At 42.5% G+C, this 20,392-nt stretch overlaps 1 protein-coding gene across 15 annotated transcripts in view; it reads left to right on the top strand.

Annotated features, from left to right (window-relative positions):
• The window catches only part of LOC139760399 (uncharacterized), a 216,838-nt gene that overhangs the window by 132,306 nt on the left and 64,140 nt on the right, over positions 1-20,392 (top strand). For all 15 annotated transcript variants that reach the window (XM_071683539.1, XM_071683547.1, XM_071683535.1 and 12 more), the window contains 5 exons: positions 3,787-3,915; positions 10,992-11,186; positions 11,862-11,990; positions 15,676-15,801; positions 16,009-16,170. In XM_071683539.1, coding sequence (XP_071539640.1) covers positions 3,787-3,915; positions 10,992-11,186; positions 11,862-11,990; positions 15,676-15,801; positions 16,009-16,170 — 741 coding nt within the window. The remainder of the gene's footprint in view (positions 1-3,786; positions 3,916-10,991; positions 11,187-11,861; positions 11,991-15,675; positions 15,802-16,008; positions 16,171-20,392) is intronic.

The following is a 20,392-nucleotide window of genomic DNA, read 5'->3' as shown; positions in this document are numbered from 1 at the left end:
TACATACATATACATACACAGACATATACATATATACACATGTACATATTCATACTTGCTGCCTTCATCCATTCCCATCGCCACCCCACCACACATGAAATGGCACCTTCCTCCCCCCATGCATGCACGCGGTAGCGCTAGGAAAAGACAACAAAGGCCTCATTTGTTCACACTCAGTCTCTAGCTGTCATGAATAATGCACCGGAACCATAGCTCCCTTTCCACATCCAGGCCCTACAAAACTTTTCATGGTTTACCACAGACGCTTCACATGCCCTGGTTCAATCTATCGACAGCATGTCGACCCCGGTATTCCACATCGTTCCAATTCACTCTATTCCTTGCCCACCTTTCACCCTCCTGTATGTTCAAGGAAGGAACAGAGAAGGGAGCCAAGTGAGGATTCTCCCTCCAAGGCTCAGTCCTCTGTTCTAAATGTATAGTTGTGTATATGTGCATGTGTGGGAGACAGTGACAAAGTATAAGAAAAAATGATATATATATTTATTTTGCTTTATCGCTGTCTCCCGCGTTAGCGAGGTAGTGCAAGGAAACAGACGAAAGAATGGCCCAACCCGCCCACATACACATGTATATACATACATGTCCACACACGCACAATATACATACCTATACATCTCAATGTACACATATATATACACACACAGACATATACATATATACACATGTACATAATTCATACTGTCTGCCTTTATTTGTTCCCATCGCCACCTCGCCACACATGGAATAACAACCCCCTCCCCCCTCATGTGTGCGAGGTAGCGCTAGGAAAAACACCAAAGGCCCCATTCGTTCACACTCAGTCTCTAGCTGTCATGTAATAATGCACCGAAACCACAGCTCCCCTTCCACATCCAGGCCCCACACACTTTGCATGGTTTACCCCAGACGCTTCACATGCCCTGGTTCAATCCATTGACTGCACGTCGACCCCGGTATACCACATCGTTCCAATTCACTCTATTCCTTGCCCGCCTTTCACCCTCCTGCATGTTCAGGCCCCGATCACTCAAAATCTTTTTCACTCCATCTTTCCACCTCCAATTTGGTCTCCCACTCCTCCTCGTTCCCTCCACCTCTGACACATATATCCTCGTGGTCAATCTTTCCCCACTCTTTCTCTCCATGTGACCAAACCATTTCAAAACACCCTCTTCTGCTCTCTCAACCACACTCGTTTTACTTCCACACATCTCTCTCACCCTTACATTACTTACTCGATCAAACCACCTCACACCACATATTGTCCTCAAACATCTCATTTCCAGCACATCCACCCTCCTGCACACAACTCTATCCATAGCCCACGCCTCGCAACCATACAACATTGTTGGAACCACTATTCCTTCAAACATACCCATTTTTGCTTTCCGAGATGATGTTCTCGACTTCCAAACATTCTTCAAGGCTCCCAGAATTTTCGCCTCCTCCCCCACCCTATGATTCACTTCCGCTTCCATGGTTCCATCTGCTGCCAGATCCACTCCCAGATATCTAAAACTCTTCACTTCCTCCAGCTTTTCTCCATTCAAACTTATCTCCCAATTGCCTTGACCCTCAACCCTACTGTACCTAATAACCTTGCTCTTATTCACATTTACTCTTAACTTTCTTCTTTCACACACTTTACCAAACTCAGTCACCAGCTTCTGCAGTTTCTTACATGAATCAGCACCAGCAACAGACTGCATACTTGCCCCTCTTTCCAAAACTCTTGCATTCACCTCCCTAACAACCCCATCCATAAACAAATTAAACAACCATGGAGACATCACACACCCCTGCTGCAAACCTACATTCACTGAGAACCAATCACTTTCCTCTCTTCCTACACATACACATGCCTTACGTCCTCGATAAAAACTTTTCACTGCTTCTAACAACTTGCCTCCCACACCATATATTCTTAATACCTTCCACAGAGCATCTCTATCAACTCTATCATATGCCTTCTCCAGATCCATAAATGCTACATACAAATCCATTTGTTTTTCTAAGTATTTCTCGCATACATTCTTCAAAGGAAACACCTGATCCACACATCCTCTACCACTTCTGAAACCACACTGCTCTTCCCCAATCTGATGCTCTGTACATGCCTTCACCCTCTCAATCAATACACTCCCATATAATTTACCAGGAATACTCAACAAACTTATACCTCTGTAATTTGAGCACTCACTCTTATCCCCTTTGCCTTTATACAATAGCACTATGCAAGCATTCCGCCAATCCTCAGGCACCTCACCATGAATCATACATACATTAAATAACCTTACCAACCAGTCAACAATACAGTCACCCCCTTTTTTAATAAATTCCACTGCAATACCATCCAAACCTGCTGCTTTGCTGGCTTTCATCTTCCGTAAAGCTTTTACTACCTCTTCTCTATTTACCAAATCATTCTCCCTAACCCTCTCACTTTGCACACCACCTCGACCAAGACACCCCACATCTGCCACTCTATCATCAAACACATTCAACAAACCTTCAAAATACTCACTCCATCTCCTTCTCACATCACCACTACTTGTTATCACCTCCCCATTAGCCCCCTTCACTGAAGTTCCCATTTGCTCCCTTGTCTTACGCACTTTACTTACCTCCTTCCAAAACATTGTTTTATTCTCCCTGAAATTTAATGATACTCTCTCACCCCAACTCTCATTTGCCCTCTTTTTCACCTCTTGCACCTTTCTCTTGACCTCCTGCCTCTTCCTTTTATTCCTCTCCCTCTCATTTGCATTTTTTCCCTGCAAAAATCGTTCAAATGCCTCTCTCTTCTCTTTCACTAATAATCTTACTTCTTCGTACCACCACTCACTACCTTTTCTAATCAACCCACCTCCCACGCTTCTCATGCCATAAGCATCTTTTGCGCAAGCCATCACTGCTTCCCTAAATACATCCCATTTCTCCCCCACTCCCCTTACCTCCTTTGTTCTCACCTTTTACCATTCTGTACTCAGTCTCTCCTGGTACTTCCTCACAAAAGTCTCCTTCCCAAGCTCACTTACTCTCACCACTCTCTTCACCCCAACATTCTCTCTTCTTTTCTGAAAACCCCCACAAATCTTCACCTTTGCTTCCACAAGATAATGATCAGACATCCCTCCAGTTGCACCTCTCAACAAACAAAAAATGATATATGCATATATATTTTTTCTTTATCATTATACCCAGTCGCCGTCTCCCATGTTAGCGAGGTAGCACAAAGAAATAAACGAAAGAATGGCCCAACCCACCCACATACACATGTATATATATAAACGCCCTCACACGCACATATACATACCTATACATTTCAACATGTACATACATACACATACACAGACATATACATATATACACATGTACATATTCATACTTGCCTTCATCCATTCCCATCACCACCCCATCACACATGAAATGGCGCCCTCCTCTCCCTGCACACGCACGAGGTAGCGCTAAAAAAAGACAACAAAGGCCACATTTGTTCACACTCAGTCTCTAGCTGTCATGTGTAATGCACCGAAATCATAGCTCCCTTTCCACATCCAGGCCCCACAAAACTTTTCATGGTTTACCACAGACGCTTCACATGCCCTGGTTCAATCCATTGACAGCATGTCGACCCCGGTATACCACATTGTTCCGCTTCACTCTATTCCTTGCACGCCTTTCACCCTCCTATATGTTCAGGCCCTATTCGCTGAACACTTTAGAACACATGTGCATTGGTTTATTCAAGTATTGTGATACCATTTTTAACATAACTCTTAGGAAAATGAGAGAGAGGCAGAGGTGGCAGCAGTAGCTGAGCGATTGACAGTTGCTCATGAGGAGAGTGTACGAAGGCTGGAGGACACACTCCTCACCTACACGCGAATACAGGCTCATGATGAGTTTCAGGTATGGCCTTCAACTGCACTTCCTTCTCTTTCACTGCTTCATTCTCTATTTTCAGCTCTTCAAGGTGTATTCACTAGTTATTATTTGACCCATGTGATGTATATCTGCTCTGCCCAACTGCATTGCAACACATCATCTTCAGTGTAGTATCCAATTTCAATTTGCTTTTCCGAAGGAACTTAATTGTACAGTTATTATCTGTTTGTGCAGATATGCTTGTTTTCTTGTCTTAACATTTGAAAAAATAAAAAAACAGTAAGTATAACAGACAAAATATATCTTCTCTCAGATTAAATGGTTAACTAAACACCATGTTGCCACTTTGGTTTTTTAGTTAAAGCAAGTGTACAGCAAAGAATCCATGAACTTGCAAGTGAATACAGTACTGTACTCCTAATAATAGTTGAAAACAGAAACAAAAACTCTCTCCCATGGTGTAGCGGTTAGCATTCATGACTATGGTGTGGAAAGAGAGAACGTTATCTCAGAACAAAAATGAGTATGTTTGAATGAATAGTAGTTCCAACAATATTATATGGTTGCAAGGACAATATGTGGTGAGGTGGTTTGATCGAGTAAGATATGAAAGGGTAAGAGAGATGTATGGAAATGAAAAATAAAAAGTGTGTGGTTGAGAGGAGAAGAGGGTGTGTTGAAATGGTTTTGACATATGGAGAGAATGAGCGAGGAAAGATTGACAATGAGGATATATGTGTCAGAGGTAGAGGGAATAAGGGTAAATAGGAGACCAAATTGGAGATGGAAGGATGGAGTGACAAAGATTTTGAGTGATCAGGGCCTGAACATACAGGATGGTGAGAGGCATGCAAGGAATAGAGTGAATTGGAATGTTGCTGTATATTGGGGTGGACGTGCTGTCAGTAGACTGCACCAGGGCCTGTAAAACGTCTTGGGTAAACGATGGAATGGCCTTTAGGGCCTGGATGTAGATAGGGAACTGTGGTTTCAATGCATTACTCATGACAGCTAGAGACTTAGTGTGAATGAATGTGGCCTTTTTGTCTGTTTTCTTAGCGCATTCTCGCTGAAGCAAGGGTAGCAATGCTGTTTCCTGTGAGATGGGGTAGCAACAGGAATGGATGAAGGCATGCAAGTATGAACATATGCATTATGTGTTTATGCATATTTGAACGAATGTGGCCTTTTTTGTCTTTTTCTGCCTGGCGCAACCTCACTGGTGGTGGTGGTGGTGGGGATGCTATTTCATGTGTGGCGTGGTGGTGACAGGAATGGATGAAGGCAGCAAGTATGAATATGTACATGTGTATATATGTATATATTTGTGTATGTATATGTTGAAATGTATATGTATGTGTGCATGTGTGGATGTTTATATGTATACATGTGTATGTGGGTTGCTTAGGCCATTCCTTGTCTGTTTCCTTGCTCTACCTCGCTATAGTGGGAGACAGCAATTAAGTATAATAAAATAAATGAAATATATATGCATATGTCTGTGTATGTGTATTTTCATGCCTGTGCATGTGTATATTTGTTATGTGTGTGTATATGTGTGTGTGTGTGGGCATTTCTGTATATACATGTGTGTTTGAGTGGATGGTCCATTTTTCATCTGTTTCCTTTCACTGCCTTGTTGGTGCAAGAAGCAGCAATCAAGTATAATGATATAGAAATATATTTTTTTTATACGTATTTGCCAATTCCTGCATTAGCAAGGTAGCGTTAAGAACAGAGGACTGAGCCTTAGAGGGAATATCCTTACTCGGCCTCCTTCTCTGTTCCTTGTTTTGGAAAAGTGAAAATCGGGAGAGAAAGATTTCCAGCCCCCTTGTTTCCTCCCCTTTTAGTCACCTTCAACAACACGCAGGGAATATGTGGGAAGTACTCTTTCTCCCCTATCCCCAGGGATAATAAAGATATTCATTTTTATTTCCTTAATCAGTGTCTCCCATCCACTCATGTGCTGGAAATGAGATGTTTGAGGACAATGTGTGGTGTGAGGTGGCTTGATCGAGTAAGTAATGAAAGGGTAGGAGAGGTGTGTGGTAATAAAAAGAGTATGATTGAGCGAGCAGAAGAGGGTGTGTTGAAATGGTTTGGTCACATGGAGAGAATGAGAGGGGAAAGATTGACAAAGAGGATATATGTGTCAGAGGTAGAGGGAACGAGGAGAAGTGGGAGACCAAATTGGAGGTGGAGGGATGGAGTGAAAAAGATTTTGAGTGATCAGAGCCTGAACATGCAAGAGGGTGAAAGGCGTGCAAGGAATAGAGTGAATTGGAACGATGTGGTATACCGGGGTCGACGTGCTGTCAATGGATTGAACCAGGGCGTGTGAAGCATTTGGGGTAAACCATGGAAAGTTCTGTGGGGCCTGAATGTGGAAAGAGAGCTGTGGTTTCAGTGCATTATACATGACAGCTAGAGACTGAGTGTGAACGAATGTGGCCTTTATTGTCTTTTCCTAGCGCTACCTCGCGCACATGCAGGGGGAAGGGGTTATTATTTCATGTGTGGTGGGGTGGCGATGGGAATGAATAAAGGCAGACAGTGTGAATTATGTACATGTGTATATATGTATATGTTTGTGTGTGTATATATATGTACACGTTGAGATGTATAGGTATGTATATTTGCGTGTGTGGATGTGTATGCATATACATGTGTATGTGGGAGGGTTGGGCCATTCTTTCATGTTTCCTTGCGCTACATCGCTAAAGCGGGAGACAGCGCACATGCAGGGGGAGGGGGTTATTGTTTCATGTGTGATGGGGTGGCGATGGAAATGAATAAAGACAGACAGTATGAATTTTTTTTTTTTTTTATTATACTTTGTCGCTGTCTCCCGCGTTTGCGAGGTAGCGCAAGGAAACAGACGAAAGAAATGGCCCAACCCCCCCCCATACACATGTATATACATACGTCCACACACGCAAATATACACACCTACACAGCTTTCCAAGGTTTACCCCAGACGCTTCACATGCCTTGATTCAATCCACTGACAGCACGTCAACCCCGGTATACCACATCGCTCCAATTCACTCTATTCCTTGCCCTCCTTTCACCCTCCTGCATGTTCAGGCCCCGATCACACAAAATCTTTTTCACTCCATCTTTCCACCTCCAATTTGGTCTCCCTCTTCTTCTCGTTCCCTCCACCTCCGACACATATATCCTCTTGGTCAATCTTTCCTCACTCATTCTCTCCATGTGCCCAAACCACTTCAAAACACCCTCTTCTGCTCTCTCAACCACGCTCTTTTTATTTCCACACATCTCTCTTACCCTTACGTTACTCACTCGATCAAACCACCTCACACCACACATTGTCCTCAAACATCTCATTTCCAGCACATCCATCCTCCTGCGCACTACTCTATCCATAGCCCACGCCTCGCAACCATACAACATTGTTGGAACCACTATTCCTTCAAACATACCCATTTTTGCTTTCCGAGATAATGTTCTCGACTTCCACACATTCTTCAAGGCCCCCAGAATTTTCGCCCCCTCCCCCACCCTATGATCCACTTCCGCTTCCATGGTTCCATCCGCTGCCAGATCCACTCCCAGATATCTAAAACACTTCACTTCCTCCAGTTTTTCTCCATTCAAACTCACCTCCCAATTGACTTGACCCTCAACCCTACTGTACCTAATAACCTTGCTCTTATTCACATTTACTCTTAACTTTCTTCTTCCACACACTTTACCAAACTCAGTCACCAGCTGATTCATGAATTATGTACATGTGTATATATGTGTATGCTTGTGTGTGTATATATATGTACACGTTGAGAAGTATAGGTATGTATATTTGCGTGTGTGGATGTGTATGTATATACATGTATATATATATATACAAAAAAAAATATATATATATATATATATTTATTGGAAAGAGGGGCAAGTATGAAGTCTGTTGGGGATGAGAGAGCTTGGGAAGTGAGTCAGTTGTTGTTCGCTGATGATACAGCGCTGGTGGCTGATTCATGTGAGAAACTGCAGAAGCTGCTGACTGAGTTTGGTAAAGTGTGTGGAAGAAGAAAGTTAAGAGTAAATGTGAATAAGAGCAAGGTTATTAGGTACAGTAGGGTTGAGGGTCAAGTCAATTGGGAGGTGAGTTTGAATGGAGAAAAACTGGAGGAAGTGAAGTGTTTTAGATATCTGGGAGTGGATCTGGCAGCGGATGGAACCATGGAAGCGGAAGTGGATCATAGGGTGGGGGAGGGGGCGAAAATCCTAGGGGGCCTTGAAGAATGTGTGGAAGTCGAGAACATTATCTCGGAAAGCAAAAATGGGTATGTTTGAAGGAATAGTGGTTCCAACAATGTTGTATGGTTGCGAGGCGTGGGCTATGGATAGAGTTGTGCGCAGGAGGATGGATGTGCTGGAAATGAGATGTTTGAGGACAATGTGTGGTGTGAGGTGGTTTGATCGAGTGAGTAACGTAAGGGTAAGAGAGATGTGTGGAAATAAAAAGAGCGTGGTTGAGAGAGCAGAAGAGGGTGTTTTGAAGTGGTTTGGGCACATGGAGAGAATGAGTGAGGAAAGATTGACCAAGAGGATATATGTGTCGGAGGTGGAGGGAACGAGGAGAAGTGGGAGACCAAATTGGAGGTGGAAAGATGGAGTGAAAAAGATTTTGTGTGATCGGGGCCTGAACATGCAGGAGGGTGAAAGGAGGGCAAGGGAATAGAGTGAATTGGAGCGATGTGGTATACCGGGGTTGACGTGCTGTCAGTGGATTGAATCAAGGCATGTGAAGCGTCTGGGGTAAACCATGGAAAGCTGTGTAGGTATGTATATTTGCGTGTGTGGACGTATGTATATACATGTGTATGGGGGGGGTTGGGCCATTTCTTTCGTCTGTTTCCTTGCGCTACCTCGCAAACGCGGGAGACAGCGACAAAGTATAATATCTTTTAAAAGGACATTGAGGTAGGCATTTTGCCTTGGCAACCCCTTCAATCCTTTGGGCATCAGAGATACAGATAAATAGTGTGGAGCTCAGTGCTATCAGCTCTTAAACACTTATCATTATTTTTTACATAATGAGGAACTGCAGAAGCTGGTGACTGAGTTTGGTAAAGTGTGTGAAAGAAGAAAGGTGGGAGTAAATATGAATAAGAGCAAGGTAGGTACAGTAGGGCTGAGGGACAAGTCAGATGGAAGGTAAGTTTGAATGGAGAAAAACTGGAGGAAGTGAAGTGTTTTAGATATCCGGGAGTGGATTTGGCAGCGGATGGAACCATGGAAGCAGAAGTGAATCATAGGGTAGAGGAGGGGGCGAAAGTTCTGGGAGCGTTGAAAAATGTATGGAAGTCGAGAATGTTATCTTATAAAGCAAAAGTGGGTATGTTTGAAGGAATAGTGGTTCCAACAATGTTATATGGTTGCAAGGCATGGGCTATAGAGTTGAGCGGAGGAGGGTGGATGTGCTGGAAATGAGATGTATGAGGGCAGTATGTGGTGTGAGGGGGTTTGATCGAGTATGTAATGAAAGGGTAAGAGAGATATGTGGTAATAAAAAGAGCATGGTTGAGAGAGCAGAAGAGGGTGTTTTGAAATGGTTTGGTCACAAGAAAAGAATGAGTGAGGAAAGATTGACCAAGAGGATATATGTGTCAGAGGTGGAGGGAACAAGGAGAAGTGGGAGACTAAATTGGAGGTGGAAAGATGGAGTGAAAAAGATTTTGAGTGATCGGGGCCTGAACATGCAGGAGGGTGAAAGGCGTGCAAGGAATAGAGTGAATTGGAATGATGTGCTATACAGGGTCGACGTACTGTCAGTGGATTAAACCAGGGCATGTGAAGCGTCTGGGGTAAACCATGGAAAGTTCTGTGGGGCGTGGATGTGGAAAGGGAGCTGTGGTTTCAGTGCATTATACATGACAGCTAGTGACTGAGTGTGAACGAATGTGGCCTTTGATGTCTTTTCCTAGCGCTACCTTGCACACATGAGGGGGAAGGGGGTTGTCATTTCATGTGTGGTGGGGTGGCGACGGGAATGAGTAAGGGCAGACAGTGTGAATTATGTACATGTGTATATATGTATATGTCTGTGTGTGTATGTATATGTATACGTTGAGATGTATAGGTATGTATATGTGCTGTGTGTGGACATATATGTATATACATGTGTATTTGGGTGAGTTGGGCCATTCTTTCATCTGTTTCCTTGCGCTACCTTGCTAACGCAGGAGGCAGTGACAAGGTATAATAAAAAGTAAGAAAGATAATGATAAAACACACTTATACATTACATCTTAACTTCATAACATCCATAGATTACATGATTAATGGTGAGAACAAAGAAAATGTGAAAATACGGATAAAACTGAATCAGTGAGTGGGTAGCAGCCATAAGTTGCATTGAGTCATTGTTTATGTGTAAAGCCTCAGGGGGTTTGTGTGTGGGGGCAGCATCTTATGGGATTCAGGCACCATTTACTTGGTTAGGGAGAGTCAGTGAACCACACAGGATATACAAACTTTAGTAACAGCTGTGGACTATATTTGTGTTTTGCTGTGAGAAGGAATATGTATTGCTGTTTTAGTTGTAGTTTGTAGCCAAAAGGTTAAAATTAGCATCAGAAAACAACCTCACTTTACATTTTTTTCATACATATTTGCCATTTCCCACATTAGCAAGGTAGCATTCAAAACAGAGGACTGAGCCCAAGAGGAAAAATCCTCACTGGGCCCCCTTCTGTGTTCCTTCTTTTGGAAAAGTGCAAAACGGGAGGGGAGGATTTTCAGCCCCTCACGCCCTCCTCTTTTAGTCACCTTCTACAGCACTCAGGGAATATGTGGAAAGTTTACTTTCTCCCCTCTCCCTATCCTAACTAGTATAAAGCTGTGAAGTTTTGGACCACCTGCCCAAAGAACACAGAAAACCTAACTCTTACAATCTGACAGTATTTTGAAAAGTGGTTGAAATCAAGAGATACTTCAAGGTCAGTCTTCAATCAGTACATCTGTTAGATCAGAGAACCAAGAAAACACCATAAGTGAACATTACTTTAAAACTAGATACTCCTAAAAGCTTGGAGATGAATTATATTCTCATCTGCTGTCATTCTTAACAGGTGGAGACCTTGGAGGACTCTCTGACAGATCTAGGTGGTCGATTAGCTGAGTCTGAGCTGCGACTCAAGGAGACGCAAATGGAGCGGGATACCCTATGCCGCAACCTGCAGCAGGAACACTCACGGCGGGAGGAGGATGCTCAGGAACACCAGAGACAAATTCTGCGACTGACTGAAGAGAACTCACTGCTTAAGGTAGTCTGTCTGTCGATCTGTACCTGTGATGCCTGTTCCTTTCTGGAACTTCCTCGAGGGGATGGCCATGGCAGTAGAGTCTCCATAACTAGTGAACTCCAGTGCCTCTTCATAGCCTTAAGTGCCTCAACCTTAACAGGCCACTGGCAGAGGGCAAGTCTAGTGCAGTTTTTGAAGAGGCTGTACTTATATTCCTACATTCTACTTCAGCCTAATGTTTTTACCTAATAGTCTTAACTGAACGTTCCTTCCTACTACTTATAGATTGAAAAATCTGTCAAACACAGCACCAGAGGTAGTTATGTTTTCCTCATTAAATATCACAACCTCAGTAGTTATCATTTATTGTGGCTCTTTGTAATGAGTTCAGCTCTCTAACATTACCCTTATACTTTTTGGAGTCTGGTTAAACTTCATCACCAGTTTCATTACAGGCAAATGCTCTTAAGGCAGCTGGAGACACACTGTTGGGTTAGTGGCATCCCCAATTCATGGACCTTTTGTGACTTGCTTGATGTAATGGGATGTGGAACACCCCCTCATGTGATTCTATGTATTGTTCAGTGTCAAAGATTGCACTAGTTGTTAAATTCATAAATGAGTCTGTATGTAATTGCTTTATGTTTTTATTTGCAAAGGGAGTAACAATGGGATAAGTTGATATTTATGGTGCAGGCACGAATGGAGAGTGTGCAGGAGGAAACAATAACATGGCAGCGTCATTGTGAGGACCTAGAGGAACGACATTGCCATGTAGACAACAACAACAACCTTCAAGTACAGCTAGCCAAGGCTCAACACCAGGTATTTGAACCTTTAAAATGGAGAGGGAATTATAACCAAAGATATATGTGTTTTGGATGAAGGGGGTACTAATACTGCTCTGTACATATATATATATATATATATATATATATATATATATATATATATATATATATATATATATATATATACATATATATATATATATATATATATATATATATATATATATATATATATATATATGTCGTCGCAAGGTTCGTGCCGCCGTGCTCAAGGATCGTGCCGTCGTGCTCGGGGTTCATACCGTCGTGCTACAGAATTGTTCCGTCTTGCTGGTTAGATGTAGCAGAGTAAGTTCACAGTATGATGATAATGATAATTATAATTATCATACTAATAGTAATGATGCTGATTATAATAATAATAATATTAATAATAATAATCTGGTAGCGAATGGAACCATGGAAGCGGAAGTGCATCATAGATCATAGGGTGGGGGAGGGGGCGAAAATTCTGGGGGCCTTGAAGAATGTGTGGAAGTCGAGAACATTATCTCGGAAAGCAAAAATGGGTATGTTTGAAGGAATAGTGGTTCCAACAATGTTGTATGGTTGCGAGGCGTGGGCTATGGATAGAGTTGTGCGCAGGAGGATGGATGTGCTGGAAATGAGATGTTTGAGGACAATGTGTGGTGTGAGGTGGTTTGATCGAGTGAGTAACGTAAGGGTAAGAGAGATGTGTGGAAATAAAAAGAGCGTGGTTGAGAGAGAAGAGGGTGTTTGGAAGTGGTTTGGGCACATGGAGAGAATGAGTGAGGAAAGATTGACCAAGAGGATATATGTGTCGGAGGTGGAGGGAACGAGGAGAAGAGGGAGACCAAATTGGAGGTGGAAAGATGGAGTGAAAAAGATTTTGTGTGATCGGGGCCTGAACATGCAGGAGGGTGAAAGGTGGGCAAGGAATAGAGTGAATTGGAGCGATGTGGTATACCGGGGTTGACGTGCTGTCAGTGGATTGAATCAAGGCATGTGAAGCGTCTGGGGTAAACCATAGAAAGCTGTGTAGGTATGTATATTTGCGTGTGTGGACGTATGTATATACATGTGTATGGGGGGGGTTGGGCCATTTCTTTCGTCTGTTTCCTTGCGCTACCTCGCAAATGCGGGAGACAGCGACAAAGTATAATAAAAAAATATATATATATATATATATATATATATATATATATATATATATATATATATATATATATATATATATATATATATATATATATATATATATATATTTTTTTTTTTTTTTATAATTTGTCGCTGTCTTCCGCGTTTGCGAGGTAGCGCAAGGAAACAGACGAAAGAAATGGCCCAACCCCCCCCCCCCCCATACACATGTATATACATACGTCCACACACGCAAATATACATACCTACACAGCTTTCCATGGTTTACCCCAGACGCTTCACATGCCTTGATTCAATCCACTGACAGCACGTCAACCCCGGTATACCACATCGCTCCAATTCACTCTATTCTTTGCCCTCCTTTCACCCTCCTGCATGTTCAGGCCCCGATCACACAAAATCTTTTTCACTCCATCTTTCCACCTCCAATTTGGTCTCCCTCTTCTCCTCGTTCCCTCCACCTCCGACACATATATCCTCTTGGTCAATCTTTCCTCACTCATTCTCTCCATGTGCCCAAACCACTTCAAAACACCCTCTTCTGCTCTCTCAACCACGCTCTTTTTATTTCCACACATCTCTCTTACCCTTACGTTACTCACTCGATCAAACCACCTCACACCACACATTGTCCTCAAACATCTCATTTCCAGCACATCCATCCTCCTGCGCACAACTCTATCCATAGCCCACGCCTCGCAACCATACAACATTGTTGGAACCACTATTCCTTCAAACATACCCATTTTTGCTTTCCGAGATAATGTTCTCACCTTCCACACATTCTTCAATGCTCCCAGAACTTTCGCCCCCTCCCCCACCCTGTGACTCACTTCCGCTTCAATGGTTCCATCCGCTGCCAAATCCACTCCCAGATATCTAAAACACTTCACTTCCTCCTGTTTTTCTCCATTCAAGCTTACCTCCCAATTGACTTGTCCATCAACCCTACTGTACCTAATAACCTTGCTCTTAGTCACATTTACTCTCAGCTTTCTATCACACACTTTACCAGACTCAGTCATCAGCTTCTGCAGTTTCCCACCCAAATCAGCCACCATCGCTGTATCATCAGCTAACAACAACTGACTCACTTCCCAAGCCCTCTCATCCACAACAGACTGCATACTTGCCCCTCTCTCCAAAACTCTTGAATTCACCTCCCTAACCACCCCATCCATAAACAAATTAAGTAACCATGGAGACATCACGCACCCCTGCCACAAACCGACATTCACTGGGAACGAATCACTTTCCTCTCTTCCTACTCGTACACATGCCTTACATCCTTGGTAGAAACTTTTCACTGCTTCTAGCAACTTACCTCCCACACCATATACTCTTAATACCTTCCACAAAGCATCTCTATCCACCCTGTCATATGCCTTCTTCAGATCTGTAAATGCTACATACAAACCCATCTGTTTTTCTAAGTATTTCCCACATACATTCTTCAAAGCAAACACCTGATTCACACATCCTCTATCACCTCTGAAATCACACTGCTCTTCCCCAATCTGATGCTCTGTAACTTGAACATTCACCTTCATCCCCTTTGCCTTTGTACAATGGCACTATGCATGCATTCCACCAATGCTCTGGCACTTCACCATGAACCACACATACATTGAATATCCTTATCAACCAGTCAACAACAGTCACCCCCTTTTTTAATGAATTCCACTGCAGTACCATCCAAACCTGCTCCCTTGCCGGCTTTCACCTTCCGTAAAGCTTTCACTACCTGTCACCTGTTTCCCAAACCATACTCCCTGACCCTCTCACTTCGCACACCACCCCAACCAAAATACTATATCTGCTACTCTATCATCAAACATATTCAGCAGACCTTCAAAATACTCACTCCATCTCCTCACTACATCTCTACTTGTTATTACCTTCCCATTTTCCCCCTTCACTAATGTTCCCATTTGTTCTTCTGTCTTATGCACTTTATTTACCTCCTTCCAAAACATCTTTTTATTCTCCCTGAATTTTAATGATACTCTTTCACCCCAACATTCTTCTTCTGTTTCCTGGCGCTACCTTGCAGATGTGGGAAATAGCTATTCAGTATAATGATAGTATAATAATAAACAATCGAAATCGGGAAGATCTTTGTGTTTCATTGCAGAGATATTGAATGTTAGTGGTTGCTACGCAGCTAGTGATTGTTCTTAGTTCACTGTCATGTCAAGGTTGTTCTTGGTACACTATTATGTCAAGGTTGCAGTTACTGACCAGGGAGAGTTCTGCATGTGAAATTTAGTCCATTTTTAGAATTTTTATGGTGTAGCAGGGCATGAAGCCCTCAGTAAACAGCACATGGCTAGGTTAGTAATATCACAAAACTCTATCAAACCCAGCTGTGGAACAAACCATAACCAGAGAAAGATTTGCTAGGATCTAATTCTAATTGGGTTTTTGATAATATTTATTTAACTTAAAATATTATGTGGGATTTTTAGGTGTTATTTTTAGTATGTTGTTTGATGTATGGTAGTTTGAGAAGCACTTGATTTAGGAACCCATCCCTGCAGGTGGAGACTTTGCGGGATGCGATAGAATCTGCAAAAGCAGAGAAGCAGGCAGCAGAGGAGGAGCGAGGCCATGCCCATGAGCAGGTCCTAAGTCTTATCCGGGAGTGCAATGCCCTTGAAGAACAGGTTTGTCCTTGCCTTTGATGTTGGTGCCTTGACAAGTCAGATGTTATCATTTTGCAAATCTAACTTTATAGGTTATTATTGGTATGTGATGTTAATGTGTATGGGGTACACAGAATGCACACTTTCCAAACTGACCAGCCAAGAATGAAGAATGTAGCTGGGGCAGTTGGGTATGAATTATATTAAAAATTATGGTTTCTTTTTCAGATCCACCGACTAACGAAGGAAAAGTGTCGCCTACAGGAACAACTGTCAGGTCGGGAGGCAGACCTTACTATGACAAGAGACAGTGCAAAGGCTGTCAAGGATGAACTAGCATTTAAAGCTGAGCAGGTTGCCAAACTTGAGAAGGAGCTTGAGGTAGCTAAGGTAATGCTTTTATAATGGACACACAGTTTCTTAGAAAGATGGTGGTAAAGTTCCTTAACAAAGATACTGGTTCATTTGCAAGCACACATGAGAGAGCAGTTTCCCAATAGTTATGGGAGACAACATGGAATATGATACGGTTCTTACCATAAATGATGGGACAATTTTTCGGTACATGTGATGAGATAGTTCTCTGACTTAATATAGATGATGGGAAATTTTTTTGGTACATGTGATGAGACAGTTCCCTGATACAAATGCTGATACCATTCCCTGATACAAGTAATGACAAAGATTGTTAGACATGAAAAATATGATGAAATTTTCTTTATTTTCTTTTCATTATTATACTTTTCATTATTATTATCGCTGTCTCCTGCATTAGCGAGGTAGCGCAAGGAAACAGACAAAAGAATAGCCTAACCCACTCTCATACACATGTAAATACATAAACACCCACACACGCATATATATACACTTATACATTTCAACATATACGTACACAATCATATACATATATACACATGTACATATTCATACTTGCTGCCTTCATCCATTCCCGTCACCACCCCGCCACACATGAAATGACACCCCCCTGCACGCACGTGAGGTACTGCTAGGAAAAGACAACAAAGGCCACATTCATTTACTCTCAGTCTCTAGCTGTCACATGTAATGCACCGAAATCACAGCTCCCTTTCCACATCCAGGCCCCACAAAACTTTCCGTGGTTTACCCCAGATGCTTTCCATGCCCTGGTTCAATCCACTGACAGCACATCGACCCCAGTATACCACATCGTTCCAATTCACTCTATTCCTTGCACGCCTTTCACCCTCCTGTATGTTCAGGCCCCGATCGCTCAAAATCTTTTTCACTCCATCCTTCCACCTCCAATTTGGTCTCCCACTTCTCAATCCCTCTACCTCTGGCACACATGTTCTCTTTGTCAATCTTCCCTCACTCATTCTCTCCATGTGACCAAACCATTTCAATACACCCTCTTCTGCTCTCTCAACCACACTCTTTTCGTTACCACACATCTCTCTTACCTTTTCATTACTTACTTGATCAAACCACCTTTCACCACATATTGTCCTCAAACATTTCATTTCCAACACTTCCACCCTCCTCTGCACAACCCTATCTGTAGCCCATGCCTCGCAACCATATGACAATGTTGGAACCACTATTCCTTCAAACATACCCATTTTTGCTCTCCAAGATAATGTTCTTGCCTTCCACACATTTTTCAATGCTCCCAGAATCTTCACCCCCTCCTCCACCCTGTGACTCACTTCTGCTTCCATGGTTCCATCTGCTGCCAGATCCACTCCCAGATATCTAAAACACTTCAGTTCCTCCAGTTTTTCTCCATTCAAACTTACCTCCCAATTTTCTTATTCATTTATTTATTACATTTTATTATACTTAATTGCTGTCTTCCGTGTTAGCGAGGTAGCGCATGGAAACAGATGAAGAATGGCCCAACCCACCCACATACATATGCATGTACATAAATGCCCACACTTGCACATATACATGACATTTCAATGTATACATACACAGACATATACATATATACACATACATATCCATACATATACATATCCACTCATGGAGAGGACAAGAGCAAGGGAAGGAGTAGCACTACTCCTGAAACAGGAGTTGTGGGAGTATGTGATAGAATGTAAGAAAGTAAATTCTAGATTGATATGGGTAAAACTGAAAGTTGATGGAGAGAGATGGGAGATTATTGGTGCATATGCACCTGGGCATGAGAAGAAAGATCATGAGAGGCAAGTGTTTTGGGAGCAGCTGAATGAGTGTGTTAGTGATTTTGATGCACAGGACCGGGTTATAGTGATGGGTGATTTGAATGCAAAGGTGAGTAATGTGGCAGTTGAGGGAATAATTGGTATACATGGGGTGTTCAGTGTTGTAAATGGAAATGGTGAAGAGCTTGTCGATTTATGTGCTAAAAAAGGACTGGTGATTGAGAATACCTTGTTTAAAAAGCGAGATATACATAAGTATATGTATGTAAGTAGGAGAGATGGCCAGAGAGCTTTTTTGGATTACGTGTTAATTGATAGGAGCGCGAAAGAGAGACTTTTGGATGTTAATGTGCTGAGAGGTGCAACTAGAGGGATGTCTAATCATTATCTTGTGGAGGCGAAGGTGAAGATTTGTTGGGGTTTTCAGAAAAGAAGAGAGAATGTTGGGGAGAAGAGGGTGGTGAGAGTAAGTGAGCTTGGGAAGGAGACTTGTATGATGAAGTACCAGGAGAAACTGAATATAGAATGGAAAAAGGTGAGAACAAAGGAGTTAAGGGGAGTGGGGGAGGAATGGGATGTATTTAGGGAAGCACTGATGACTTGCACAAAAGATGCTTGTGGCATGAGAAGCGTGGGAGGTGGGCAGATTAGAAAGGGTAGTGAGTGGTGGGATGAAGAAGTAAGATTATTAGTGAAAGAGAAGAGAGAGGCATTTGGACGATTTTTGCAGGGAAAAAATGCAAATGAGTGGGAGATGTATAAAAAAAAGAGGCAGGAGGTCAAGAGAAAGGTGCAAGAGGTGAAAAAAAGGGCAAATGAGAGTTGGGGTGAGAGAGTATCATTAAGTTTTAGGGAGAATAAAAAGATGTTTTTGAAGGACATAAATAAAGTGCGTAAGACAAGGGAGCAAAGGGGAACTTCAGTGAAGGGGGCTAATGGGGAGATGATGATAAGTAGTGGTGATGTGAGGAGATGGAGTGAGTATTTTGAAGGTTTGTTGAATGTGTTTGATGATAGAGTGGCAGATATAGGGTGTTTTGGTCGAGGTGGTGTGCAAAGTGAGAGGGTTAGGGTAAAATGTTTTGGTAAACAGAGAAGAGGTAGTAAAAGCTTTGCGAAAGATGAAAGCTGGCAAGGTGGCAGGTTTGGATGGTATTACAGTGGAATCTATTAAAAAAGGGGGTGACTGTATTATTGACTGTTTGGTAAGGTTATTTAATGTATGTATGACTCATGGTGAGGTGCCTGAGCATTGGCAGAATGCTTGCATAGTGCCATTGTACAAAGGCAAAGGGGATAAGAGTGAGTGCTCAAATTACAGAGGCATAAGTTTGTTGAGTATTCCTGGTAAATTATATGGGAGGGTATTGATTGAGAGAGTGAAGGCATGTACAGAGCTCAGATTGGGGAAGAGCAGTGTGGTTTAGAAGTGGTAGAGGATGTGTGGATCAGGTGTTTGCTTTGAAGAATGTATGTGAGAAATACTTAGAAAAGCAAATGGATTTGTATGTAGCATTTATGGATCTGGAGAAGGCATATGATAGAGTTGATAGAGATGCTCTGTGGAAGGTATTAAGAATATATGGTGTGGGAGGCAAGTTGTTAGAAGTAATGAAAAGTTTTTATCGAGGATGTAAGGCATGTGTACGTGTAGGAAGAGAGGAAAGTGATTGGTTCTCAGTGAATGTAGGTTTGCAGCAGGGGTGTGTGATGTCTCCATGGTTGTTTAATTTGTTTATGGATGGGGTTGTTAGGGAGGTGAATGCAAGAGTTTTGGAAAGAGGGGCAAGTATGCAGTCTGTTGGGGATGAGAGAGCTTGGGAAGTGAGTCAGTTGTTGTTCGCTGATGATACAGCGCTGGTGGCAGATTCATGTGAGAAACTGCAGAAGCTGATGACTGAGTTTGGTAAAGTGTGTGAAAGAAGAAAGTTAAGAGTAAATGTGAATAAGAGCAAGGTTATTAGGTACAGTAGGGTTGAGGGACTAGTCAATTGGGAGGTAAGTTTGAATGGAGAAAAACTGGAGGAAGTGAAGTGTTTTAGATACCTGGGAGTGGATCTGGCAGCGGATGGAACCATGGAAGCGGAAGTGAATCATAGGGTGGGGGAGGGGGCGAAAATTCTGGGGTCCTTGAAGAATGTGTGGAAGTCGAGAACATTATCTCGGAAAGCAAAAATGGGTATGTTTGAAGGAATAGTGGTTCCAACAATGTTGTATGGTTGCGAGGCGAGGGCTATGGATAGAGTTGTGCGCAGGAGGGTGGATGTGCTGGAAATGAGATGTTTGAGGAAAATATGTGATGTGAGGTGGTTTGATCGAGTAAGTAATGTAAGGGTAAGAGAGATGTGTGGAAATAAAAAGAGTGTGGTTGAGAGAGCAGAAGAGGGTGTTTTGAAATGGTTTGGTCACATGGAGAGAATGAGTGAGGAAAGATTGACCAAGAG

The sequence above is a fragment of the Panulirus ornatus genome, chromosome 36 (assembly GCF_036320965.1).
Source record: "Panulirus ornatus isolate Po-2019 chromosome 36, ASM3632096v1, whole genome shotgun sequence".
Lineage (NCBI taxonomy): Eukaryota > Metazoa > Arthropoda > Malacostraca > Decapoda > Palinuridae > Panulirus > Panulirus ornatus.
This window is presented reverse-complemented; position numbering and strand designations above follow the sequence as displayed.